Here is a 13,317-nt window from a genome sequence, read left to right as displayed (position 1 = left end):
GTATATGACTTTATTTCCCTGATTTTTATAGAGTTTATTATACTATAATGTGGCACACAGATATAACTCTATCAAATACTGTCCAGTTTCACCACTATAATATGTTAAAACCCATCTATTGAAGTAAGGAGACCACTTGCAATGCCTATTCCCACAGAAACGCCCTGTTGAACTCTCACATCCCACTTTGACTCCATCTCGATGTTAATGTGCACTAAAGATGGTCTACTGACAACGTGGGTCCACAGCTCCCATGTGGGAGACCCAGACTAGGTTCCTGATTCCATGCTTTGGCCTGGCCAAGTCGTGGAGGTAGTGAGAATTTGGGGAATAAACCAACATGTTGAAAATATTTATTTGTTTTTCCATCTTTGTCTCTGCCTTTCAAATAAAATGAAAATGTTTTGAAAACCACATGTATCCTTACAGTTACTTGGAATGAAAGATTTATCACAACCTAAATGACCAGGTAGATTTGGATCTATTTATGAAATTGCTCTTCTATGTATTTGCCAATGTTATATTAATTATGGAGGCTCTATTATGTTTACTATCTTACAGAAATAGTCCTTACAGTTATTGATTTCCCCAGCTGTTCTTACCTAATTACTTTTTGCATAAGACCTTTAAACCAATTTGTCCAGTTGTGGCAGAAAATGCTGTTTGAAATTTTATGTAGATTATTTTAAATACATATGAACTTACTTTCATTTGTATTCACACCCCTACACGTACACACAGAGAAGGTAATTGATGCATTTATAAACTTGTATCTTCCTCTCCAAGGATAGGTTACGTTTTCAGTTTTTGCTTGTTTGTTTGTTTTTAATTTGAGAGAGAAACAGAAAGAGAAAAAAAGAGGAGGGGCTGGGGGAGAGAGAAAGAGAGCAATCTATCATCCACTGGCTCACAGCCCAGATGCCTGCACTGGTAGGATTTGAACCAGGCTGGAGCCAGGAACCAGGAACCCCACACAGGTCTCCCACATGGGTGGCATGGAAGCACTACTAACCCCTACCCGCTACTTCCCAGAATACACCTTAGCAAGAAGTGGGAATCAGGAACAGTGCGAGGACACAAACCTAGGCCTGCCCTGTGGAATGTGAGCATCTTAACTTCTAGGCCAAACTCCCACCCACTTCCATCTTTCATTTGTCTCAGTCTTGCTCTGTCTGTCAAAGGTTTCACGTTCTCTTCCTATAGATTTTGAACATTTCAAGTGAAGTTTATTCCCAAAGATTGCATGCGTTTATTCCTATCATAAATGTAGTTTACAATCTATCTTTAGTCACATCTTACTTGTTAATGTGAAGACTTTAGGCTTGTGTAGGCTAGCATTTTATCTTACGCTTCCTTGCGAATTCGATTTGTAGGATTAATTTTTTGCTTCATTTTGAAAGGCAGGGTTACAGAGAGCAAGCTTTTCCATCTGCTGGTTCACTTACTGGCTTGAAGCCAGGAGCTTGCTGTGGGTCTGCACATGGGTGTAGGGCACCAGGGGCTTGGGCCATTTTTGGCTACCTTCCCAGATACATTAGCAGGGAGTTTCATCAGAAAAGGAGCAGCCAGGCCTCCCAGGTAAATACAAAACTGTATTTCCAGAGTATTTCTGTGAGGGTGTTTGCAGAAGAGATTGCTGTTTGAATCAGTGGACTCAGTAAAGATCACACTCACCGGTGTGGTAGACATGACCATTCTCCTTTAGCCCAAATAGAAGAAAAGAATGGAAAAAGAAGTTCTCTCTTCTTAAGCTCAGTCATCCATCCTCCCTTTCCCATGGACCATCAACTGAAATCCTGGGTCTTGGGTCCTTAGACACTCAGGAAGTTTCGCAGGTGCCCCACACTTCAGCCAGTTTTTAGGCCTTCAGACTAGGATTGCTTTTGACTTCCTTGGCTCTCATACTTCGGATTTAGACTATGTTACCTCATCCACTTTTCTGTTTTTCCAGCTTTTAGATAGCACACCTTGTCTAATTGTGTGAGCCCATTCTTACAATTAATCTCCTGCTGTAGAATTATAGTGAATTGTATTCTAGTCTACCTGAAAATACTACCATGCTTTTATTAATTATATTAATTTTAGCATTTAATTTCCTGGATTTCTCCATTAAATAATTCTAATTGGGAGCTGAGGTTTACACTCAAGGAATTGTCATATTTTTCAAATTATTTTCTGTGTTTTTAAATATGAGTATTTAATTTCATTGGAGAAATTGTATCTATTGAAATGATTTTATGAATTTTCTCTTTATGTCCTTTGTAGATTAATTGCATACGTATTAGTTCATAAATTTGTTTCTATTTATGTTTACATATAAACATAAGTTTATATATAAATATTTCATTATATTTCATCTATGTATAAATATTTAGCTTATAAGTGCATGAAATATAATTTATAAACCTATGTACAGTTTATAAATATGCATCTACATATTTATATAGTAACATAAATATATATAATTCATAAATATTTATAATATAGTTTATAAATATACATCTACAAACATATGGTTCATAAATTTATATTTATATATAGATAGCTATAAATTGGTATATAAATATAATGTAGCTTAAACTATATTAGACCTTGGTTAATTTGATCACAAACCACATGCAAAATAACTGAATAAAATGAATATCAAAATAAACCTGTCAATTCACTCAGTTATCTCACTACTGTGTATGTACCCAAAAGACTTCAACAAAATGGATCAAATAGAGACCTACATCACCATGCTTATAGCAGTACTGTTCATATGAGCCAAAATTTGGATTCATCCTAGCTGCCCATCATCAGATGAATGAATAGGGAGTGTGGTATATGTACTCAGTACAATATCATTCAGCTATGAAAAAATTAAATTTTACCATTATTATAGCAAAGTAGGCTTCCCTGAAATACATCATATTGAGTAAAATAACCCAAACCCAAAGGATAAACACCATGTGTACTCCCTTCTATGTGGGAGCTAAAATTTAAATTTTTTTAAATTAAAAAAAACCTATGTGTGCCAGTATTACTGCAAATATAATTTTGTAAAACTTTGCTTTATACTTTTGTCAAACCAATTAATGTTTGCTTAATTGCTGAAGAATGTTACACTGCCAGTCCTCATGATCAATGATTCCTTTAAAATTTACTTAGTGTGGATGAAATTGTCATTTTTCCGTTGTAACCATTGTTTGTATTCACACTAACCTAAAGTCTTTTTGCTTATTCTTGTTAAACAGGTTGTTCAGTGAAGTACTAAGTCTTTTTATTGTAATGTGAATTTAAAATATGTTACCTGAAAACTTGAAAAACAACCTAAAAGGAGGAAGAAAGTGAAGGGGAATGAGGTGGGGAGAGAGAGAGATGTAGGGAGAAAAGAAGAAATTATTTTGTTCTTGGAATGGTATCTTCAAACCATACTGAATCTATTAAGGACTAATTGAAATTAAGATTTTAAAAATTAAATAACATTGAATAAAAATCAAAGTCAGGCCCATCTGAATGTAAAACCAAGAACAAGCATCTTCCTTGCTAGATGAAACATGGTGGTTATGGCAGGAACACTGCAGATGTTAAAACTTTGATTAAAATGCAGCTATAAAAAACAACTAAGCAGGAGCAGGCATTTAGCCTAGTAACTAAGGTCTCCAAGGCCTCTGCAGGAGTGCCGTGGTTCCATTCTTCTTTCCACAAATGCAGAACCTGCAGGCAGCAATGGTGGTTCAGGTCATTGCATTCCTACCACCCAAATGGAAAATTTGGACTGAGTCCCTGATTTGGGTCCCAGTTTGGGTCCCTGGCTGGCCTGTGGCATTGTGGGAATTTGAGAAGTGATCTAGTGGATGGGATATAGATATCTTTGTCTTAAATTCATTCTTGAAAAAAATTAATTTAGTAAACAATATATGCTTTTAGACACAAAAATATTTAGGTGTACACTGAAAAAATGATATAGCAATGAAAATGAATCATAGTATATAAGGCTACACTGTATAACACAAATAAATTTCACAAACTTAGAGTGAAAGAAAGTCAACAAAAATAGTGTCAGTTTTTAGATTCCACTTATGTGAAAGAGAAGAAACAGTAAAAACAAAGTAAGGAAATAAGGCAAAACCAAAAACTATGTCATAAATCAGTGATGTAGTTTTGAAGCAGTGCAGAGACTAACGGCTATAAGGTAACACAGACCAAGTGTCAATATTGTAGTTCTTGATCTGGGTCCCAGGGTATCCAGGCTCCGTAAAGTTTTTCATTTGCACGCTTAATGTATTGTTTATTCTTTTGCCTAATAGAATATTGCAAACTTAAAGGCCCCAAATAATAATTAATCACTTCTCGTATGGATTGAATTCATGCAATGTAGACTTGAGTGTGTGGATTGGTCATGTCCCCTTTGTTAGTTGGTAAAATTTTCCTTGCATCGTGTCAAGAGAATTTTTATCAGTTTGGTTAACATTTAGCTGCCATAACATGACTGACAAATGTCTGCTGCTGATAGCCATTTATCCACAGGCAAGTGGAAATATAAGGGAGCCGCACACAAATAACGTTTGAGATCTGCATATTAAATTAAAAAGTATGTAAGGACACGATCCAAGCATCATTTCTGAGATATTTCCTTGAAATAAAATATGTAAAGTGCCTAGCCTTGAGCCTTACCCACAACCAGTATCTACAGAATGAATCTTGACTCCTGCCCCATTCCATCTTCTATATACTATGATCTTTTATTTTCTCTGGATAACTGGGTGAGTTTCATAGGGAATTTCAATGACATTATCCACACTTTCTTCTTAAAACAACAAATAATGTAACATTGCCATTTAATCCAATTTCTTTGGGGACTTAGGGAGGTTCCCAAAATTTCAACCACTTTCATCCGTCCCCTGCCCCTTAATCGAATATTAAAAAGACTCACAAAGCTACCCTTTGACCATAATGACACACTAATTACAAACAAGAGTAAGGTGGGTAGTATAAAAAGTAAATTCTCTGCTTTGTAATTCTCAAATATATGGTGTTTCCAAGATATTTTTAGAATTTTTATGGCTAGATGCATGCAGGAAAGTTGGCTCATCCATCAGAAACTCTCATCCTATCAAAAGATTTTGCAGATCTTTAGCTCTTTTGAAAGTTCTTTCCGAAGTGGAGAATTTTGAACCACTGAGGGACAATTAACAAGGATAAAAAAAGGTGTTGGGGAGTTAGCCAGCATCACACAGAGCCAGGCCCACAGCCCAGCTCATAAGCCACAGGTCCAGCATCCAGACCCACGAGACTTCCATTTTCAGTTCAGCAAGTACTGGCTACAATCTTGCGCTCATTACACGCATTTGATTCTTATTTTATTTCTGAGCATTCATTGGGCTTAGCTCTCAAAAAATTTTTTTGACTTGTCTGCTTCTATATTAAGCATATTTTGACTATTTTTAAAGTCTGATTTCCAGTTATCATGGCAGTTAATTGCGAATAATTTCTTGTTTATAGCATTCTTGATCATTTTCATCTCTAGTTTTGCCAGAACCCTAACCTGTTTTCCAAAATGACAATTTCTGCACAGAACAACATGTTCTATTGGAATCAGTTGAAATAATGTCACAAATTACTCTTGGAGATATCATGAGCCAGGTGCAGCGATGTGCTTGCTTGACTTAGTTATTGCTCTTGGCTTTGCCACAAGCGATGCTGAGATTGCGCTAAACAGACATGACTTATTTGGGTCTCACCTTGCCAGCAGAGCTGATCAGGCTGTCTCTCCACTTGTCCCCAAGTGTGCTGTTCAACATCACAAGGATTCCTGATTATATCTCCTTTCATTTAATGTCTGTCATTCTCTGTGGCTCATTTCCAGGCCCACAGTCCCTTCTCTTTCTTTCTGGTTTCACTGCTTAACATAATAGCTGGTTAGCAGCCTTTGAAAGAGATTCTGAGCCAAGGATTTATCATTCTGGGGAGGAGTTATTGTCAAAATCCATTTCAAAACTTAGGGCTTTGAAGATGAACTTCCCGATAGCCCAAAACATTCTTCAAAAAATCAAAATGCTTCATAATCAAAAACAGCACTAGATAAGCACATCATTAAATACTAAGGCTATGTGCAATTATTCTAAGAGTGACGGTGCTTTTGTTATGCTAAATTGACTACTAACTGTAGCATGACTTCTATAACTTTTTCATATTATTATGTAATTTCACCTTAGCCCTGTAGAGATTTTCTTTTCTCCTTATAGGATGGAAGGCCTTTTTCTCCATCTCTCCCTCTGTAACTCTGCCTTTATAATACATAAAATAAATCTTAAAAAAATATTATTGAATAATCCTCGCAGGAGAGATTGTGAGAGATAAAACAGGATGATGATGATAATGAATGAACAATGGCAGATTTGAGAATCATTTCCAAGTTTTAATATAAAGTTTATACTCTTGTGTTAGTACCATTATACAATCTTAAGCATCATGAAGAAAATTTCTACATTTTTTTTGAATGGGAAGAAATAGTTGTACCTATCCTGAATTACCTATTTGACCAGAGTGTATTTTTTTTTATTTTGTTCTTGCTAGGATTCTTAACTATTTTAACCTAATTTAATATAATTTTCTAGGATGGCTTGATCGTGGACACATGAACTTAAAGAATGAATTGATTCTTAAAACTGAGCTGAATGTCCTTTGAGAGAATAAGAACTTCCCTCCTACTCACCTTCAATACTAAAGATCAAAATGGAAACTTGGGGGGACTATCATAAGCAAATAAATATTGATATTTAAAAAGCAGGAAACTAAATACATTTAAGAAGGTAGTACACAGACAGACTGAGTAATGATAGAGAATTTAAATGTCTTCTTGATAAAAATGTTTGTTTGAAGAGAAACAAAATCAAGTTTGTTGAGTTCTAGAGGTCACAAAACTAGCAAGTGTCACATTCCATTCTAGGGTGGTGCCCCTGGACTCCAATCCATTCACTTTCCATAGTCACAGAAACTTTGTTTTCTCCTAAGATAGATTTTTTAAAAATTCATCTATGCTCCTCTGAAGCAGGGCCTTTCTACCACAGTTCAACAGACTGCTCATTAGACAATTGCAACACCCACACACTATGTACCTTAGTTGCACTAATCAGAAATGCCTCCAGATCTTACCAACGGTCCTCCATTACAGACAAGTGCTCTAAAGTCCTTCTGTCCTTAAATGTTATGTCCTTCAACCCTAACAGAAAGACTCTAAGAAACCTTATATGGTTGCTTATGATTCCTGAATTTCACTTATGCCTTCCACAATTTTTATAACATTTTTTAATTCAATAAGAGGACACACTACAGTTTTTATTCTCTGTGTGACATACACACATATAAAGACACAGAAAAACGAGTTAATCTGCTAACCCAAAAAAGAGCCTTCACCAGGAGCCAAATCTGACAGTAACTTGATCATCTTGTCCTTGGCATTCATAACTCTGAGAAAGGAAATTTCTGTTGTTTACTATACCTAGTCCATTATATTTTTGTTACAGCAGTTCAAGTTGAATAATGTAGAAATTTACTGAATTATATCCCAATTGCTTGAAATAGTACAGGGTTTCTGTTTTCTTGATACAAGTTCTTTTCTTTATAATTTTGTTTATTTGAAAGCCATGCGCATTCACTCTGTGTGTGTGTGTGTGTGTGAGAGAGAGAGAGAGAGAGAGAGAGAGAGAGAGAGAGAGAGAGAGAGAGAGACGTCTACCCACTGATTCACTCTCTAAATGCTTGTAACAGTTCCCAAGCCTGGGGCTAGAACTTCAGTCCAGGACCTCCAAGCAAGTAGCAGGAACTCAAAGACTGGAGCCATCCTTGCTGCTTCCCTGTGTCTGAATTAGCAGGAAGCTGGAGGCCAAAAACTAGAACCTGGTATCAAACCTAAGTGCTATGAACTGTCATTGTGGTGCAGCCAGTAAAGCCACTGCCTCCAATGCCAGCATCCTGCATGAATGCGAGTTCAAGTCCCAGCTGTTCTGCTTCTGATCCAGATCCCTGCTAATGTGCCTGTGAGATGACTCGAACAGTTGATCCCCTGACACCCAGGTGGGAGTCCTCCACGGAGTTGCAGGTGCCTGTCTTTGCCTTGGCTCAGCCCTAGCCACTGGTACAATTTGGGGAGTAAACTGGTAGATGGAAGATCTCTCTCTTCTTTCTGTCTCTCCTTTTCAAATAAACAAATATTTTGGAAAACCAAGTGTTGTTATGTGGATTCCAGATACATTAGTCATCATTTTAACCACTAAGGTTAAACATCTGGCTGTGACACAAGTTTCTTTGCAATCCTGATGCACTGTGACCTAATTTGTGTCTGACATCATACACGAGTCACTTTACTATTTGCCCCTTTATCTCTTTCTCCCAACATCATTATAAGATATGACATATGAAGCAGATTTTGAGTCATCAAGATGAAATCACCAGTCTTCCATTTGCTAGCTACGTATCTAAAAAAAATTGATCTCCCTGGGTCCTATTTTCCCTGAATGTCATTTCTCTGCCAAGCACTTCAATATAGTTAGGATGTATAAAGATAAATACAGAAGAATCAGCATCTCTAAATTTTTTAGTATATTAACAGAGACAAAATACATGAGCGGGCAATTATTTAAAAATATGTTTATTGATAGATATGGTATAGGAAAGCCAGCATGATCAATAGGACTGGGGAACATTTCTCAACCTTTGAAACTCAGGTCTGCCAATTATTAACTGTTCGACTTGGGGCAAACCACCTAACTTTTTTATGCCTCAGTTTTCTCACCTGCAAAATGGAGAGAGTAACAGAGGCCAGCTCATAAGGACAAGGCAGGAAGAGCAGAGACAATAATATTACATTTTCTACTGTGGTGTTTTGAAGACGGAAGATGGTTAATTTTATCATTATAGGAAGCACAAAATGGAGGTGCCTTTTCTAATCCAGCACTTCGCTCAAGTTACTTCTTCGTTGGTGGTCACTCTACTTCAAAGTAACCTCATAAGAGATCGACTAGTTTGGATATTACAGAAAAAAGTGCCTATAGAATCTGTTAGAACTGAACACAGTGTATAAAACACTTCCACTCTTGCTTATGCACCCCCAACATGAGCACATTTATGTACTAAAGGACATGTAAAAGGATGTTTTAGCAGCTTTGTTTATAATGGTGCCCAAATCAAAAGCAAATCAAATGCCCATCAATAAAAGAATAGATACCGAGTGATGTATCCACTAGAATGATATAGAACAGGGAGAATAAACTGCAGCTAAAATCAACAACACAGAGGAAGCTCACAAACACAATCCTGACTGAAAAAAAAGATGGCATACCTTTTTGTTGCATCAAGGCGAAGTTCAAGAGCAAGAAAAATGACTCAAAGGTTATAGAATTCAGAAGAATGATTAGCCTTAAGGACGTTGCTTACTAAAAGAGGCAGTACAGTGGTCAATATTTATCAATCAGTTGTCCAAAATTAGAGAAAAATCCAGTTCCGGTTTTATGTCTAGTGTCCAATTTCCATGTTGGTGAATTTCCAATGTGATGTCACCAAGTAGAATTGGGGAGCTGTGTGTGTGTGTGTGTGTGGACTCAGCTCTCTCAGTATGAGCCAGCAATCCAGGACAGCACTGGGAGGTGCAAGAAGCAGCACTGTGTGGTGCTGGAAATGTTCTACACGTTCAGTCAGGAGAGTGTTTATGCAGATGTATGCACAATCCTAGAGCTATACAATAAAGGAATTACTCTGATAAAAAGCAGATTTTAAACATGTTTCTGGGATCTAGAAAGGAAGGTCACTGATAACTATAGTGACCCAGAGTAAAATCCAGAATATACCAGAAGTTCAAGAGCTGGGACATGGCATTCACATATTCTTGTCCCCACAATAAATATTTAACAAGAGAGACATCATGATGGTCATTGCCATACATAGAAGAAGAGGCTGAGACTTTAGAGCGATTGCCTCAATCAACACAGCCTCAGATTTAATTCAGTCTTTTCATCTGAGAACAAATTACACAGGAAAGAATGTTGATTCTGGAAATCCCAGAGGCACTGCCTTGACTATCTCTGACTCTGTCACTGAAAAGTAAAGATTACTCCACTGGGTGGCTCTAGATGAGCATTTTACACACAGCATTACCTGAATAAAGTGATTTAGATGCAGAAAAAAATCCATATAAAGTTACTTTTATTTTGAGTAAAAATACACATCCACATAATTTTCATTTTGTTCCTCAATTCTTAAATATATTCAATGCATCTAGAGTATATCCTAGGTCTAACTAAATGAGACATTTTAATAGAACAGTTGCATCTGAAATACACGTACTCACATATTTAGTCACAAAGCTAAAACAAAATTTTAAAGGGTTTTGACGGATGATAGCTTGACACTTCTGCAGAATCATTTGTTCCCAATCTGGCAGTACAGGACCATAGAAAACACCAAACCAAGTATCTGGAGGATAAAGCAACAAAATTAATATGGTACTAGAGACATAAATAAACAAGAAAAAACTACGGATTTTAAAAGAGTCATTCCATGGAACATGGATGTGGCAACTTCCATGTTTCTAAAAAGAACACATGCTTTCCCATACACTGAAAAATACACAGTGTTAATTCCTCATTATTTCATTTAATAACATTGATTGGCATACATCTGTCACTGTCATGCAATTTGTGGAACACTATAGATTTTAAAAGATTCGGTCTATTGAGAGTTCTGATTTTATGCATCTAAAACACTATTTTTCCTGAGGCTCCGTCAGAAGAGCACCCAGAGAGCTCTCAGTCAGGTTTTAGGCTGATCGGTCAGATTCTAGGAGTCTTGTTGAGTTCTGCAGTAGCAGCTCCCCAGGGACCTTGATCCTCTTTCTGGAACACATGTAGTCTGTAGGGTATCTGCCCTAGAGCCTGGGGGAGCTGAGACCTCTGGGGGTTCAATACACCTATTGCTTCCAGAATAATCTGTGATCATCTGTTTTAAATCATCTGCATAAAAATCAAGGAGTCTTAAATTTCTTCTGCCGTAGTTTTAGGCATTGCTGAGAGGGATGAAAAAAATGAAGTAACTTAAAAAAAAAAAGCTTCTAGACTATGGGGAATAGCTTAATTCAGGAATTTCCTTTGAAGCTGAAAAAAGCACAGCTGAAAATCTAGGGCATAATTTCCACCATATTATGCAGCTCATCTAAGAGGAAGGGACCCCAAATTTTGCCCTAATTGCCTCTGCAGGTGGTTTTCTCCCACACTGTGGCTTTGATGTTGAAATGACAGAGAGGACCTGTTCTCTTCTTCACCAGTCCTGTTACTAGAGGCAGGAGGGAGGCAAGGTGCCATCAACACTGAGTCAGCTTAAATGTTCCTGCTGTGTGGAGCTCTCCTGTTGGCTAATTCTTTCCTGGAAATGTAATTCAAATAAGAATTGCTGCCTAATATCCCTTCTTTCACAACAATAACAACAAAAGTCACCAATTCTCTACAAAAATAATGATGTTCACTCAAAAGTGTTCTAAAAGGATTAAAACGTGGTCTTTTTTGTTTTGACCTTAAGCCTTGAGTCTGGGGAACAGGGATTAGGAAAGAAAAAAATAAAATGCAAAATAGTGGGATAAGGCAATCATGTGTGATTGTCACATTCTTTAAAAAAGGAAGCCCACAATTCATCAGTGAACTAGACAGCTAATACAATGTGTTCTGTTTTATATTGATCATTGTTTAGGGAAATACCAAATACAAGATAATCATTTCACAATAGGGTATGCTAAGAGTCGAGAAAGATTTGCCAAGTGGTATGCAGAAGACCAACATTCTAAGGAAATCTTACAAAAAAAAGTTGTAAAATTTTCATTTTAACTGCTCCACCCTCCTGCCAGCGTAACTTTTATCCTACACAGTGATGACTACCAGTCTCAAACAGCTTTTTAAAAAACACTAAAAGAGAATAAATGTTGATCATTTGAGGGGGGGTAGGAAACTTATAAATCATTGCAGTCAAATAAAGATGATAGTCTGGCTATTGAAGTGAAAATAATGATAATTCCAAACATGTCCACAGACACATCTTTCTAGAGTAAAGCATTTTGCAAACATTCTGAGCAACAGATCTGCGACCATTTTGAAGTGCCTTTAAAACTATTACCCCACCAGTGCCTACACAGGCTAAGGCCAGTGCCTACACAGGCTAAGGCCAAAGGTGTAAGTGAAAAGGGTGTCATTTGTTTGTTCTATGACTTATTTCTAAGGAAATGGTCTGACTGTGTTTTCTGCAGGTATATCAGTTCCCTTATAAATATCTGCCAGAAAAGTTTTCTCCCTTTGTGTCTTTGTTTCCGGAATTTGAACTTCAGAAACAGAAAAGGAGATGGGCCTTCGTGTTAGACCACCTGTATAACAACCCATTTTGATTGGGAAAAGGGGGTACGTTTTTTAAACTGGCTGGCAGAAGAGTACCTTCTAAACTCCTTTTCTAATAAAGCAAGAATGAATACAAAATTAGTTTCTTTCTCTTCAAACCCTTCAGAAAAGGCAGGCTTTAGATTCAGATTTAGAACAGAAAAAAAAAATTGAAAATTAAAAAAGCTAACAGTTCTTTGACATATCTACAGAGCCTAATTGATCTAACTGTAAAATATACTCATATTTTATGTTAACACCATGTAAATTCCTCAGTTATAAATTATTGCACATAAGGTTTTTATTAAGTTATTTCACTGTATATTTCTTTAGAAAAATCAAACAACTAAAGTTATAACAAATACATGAACTATACCAATTTCATAAATATCTCAATATATCATTCCTCTTACAATCTTATTTTCTACTCAGTGTATTTAGATTCTTGGCAATATATTTGGCTACGATACAAGAGACATCAGTCTCTCCAATCAATTATTATTTTTTCTGGCTTGACTTACCAGAAGCTTCTTCCGTACATTTGTTGAGTATAGACAGCGATAGCCAGTTGTCTGAGTTTGGGTGTAAGAAAAAGCTTAACACTCACATTGACCATTTTCTCATTTCAGGCCTGCACTAAGAATCTTTCTTTTAAATTCAACTCCACAACATATATGCATATATGTACTGTATGGATGAGTATATATGAGTATTTATATAATTTTTCTCGCATCTCTGTGTCATTAGTAGTTAGTTCTAAATTAGCATAAAGCCAGAACGTAGAACAAAGAAATAAAGGCACATTTTTCAAAAGATAGAATCAAGAGAAATTAACTGGATCTGACATTGTGTTGCAGTGGCAGAAGCCTCCACTAGTGGCTCCAGCAACCCATCTGATGCTGGGTTGAGGCCCAGCCACTCC

General features: G+C 36.6%; 1 protein-coding gene across 1 annotated transcript in view; it reads right to left on the bottom strand.

The window, feature by feature from the left end:
- Positions 1–10,164: 10,164 nt before the first annotated feature.
- Positions 10,165–13,317, bottom strand: part of TSPAN8 (tetraspanin 8) — a 29,341-nt gene continuing 26,188 nt past the window's right edge. The window contains exon 8 of the mRNA XM_040990046.1: positions 10,165–10,455. Within this exon, the coding sequence (XP_040845980.1) occupies positions 10,402–10,455 (54 nt within the window). The 3' untranslated portion in view covers positions 10,165–10,401. The remainder of the gene's footprint in view (positions 10,456–13,317) is intronic.

The sequence above is a fragment of the Ochotona curzoniae genome, unplaced genomic scaffold (assembly GCF_017591425.1).
Source record: "Ochotona curzoniae isolate NIBS_2020 unplaced genomic scaffold, NIBS_Ocur_1.0 contig_1014, whole genome shotgun sequence".
NCBI lineage: Eukaryota > Metazoa > Chordata > Mammalia > Lagomorpha > Ochotonidae > Ochotona > Ochotona curzoniae.
Note: the sequence above shows the minus strand (reverse complement) of the source record. Positions and strands in the feature narration are given on the sequence as shown.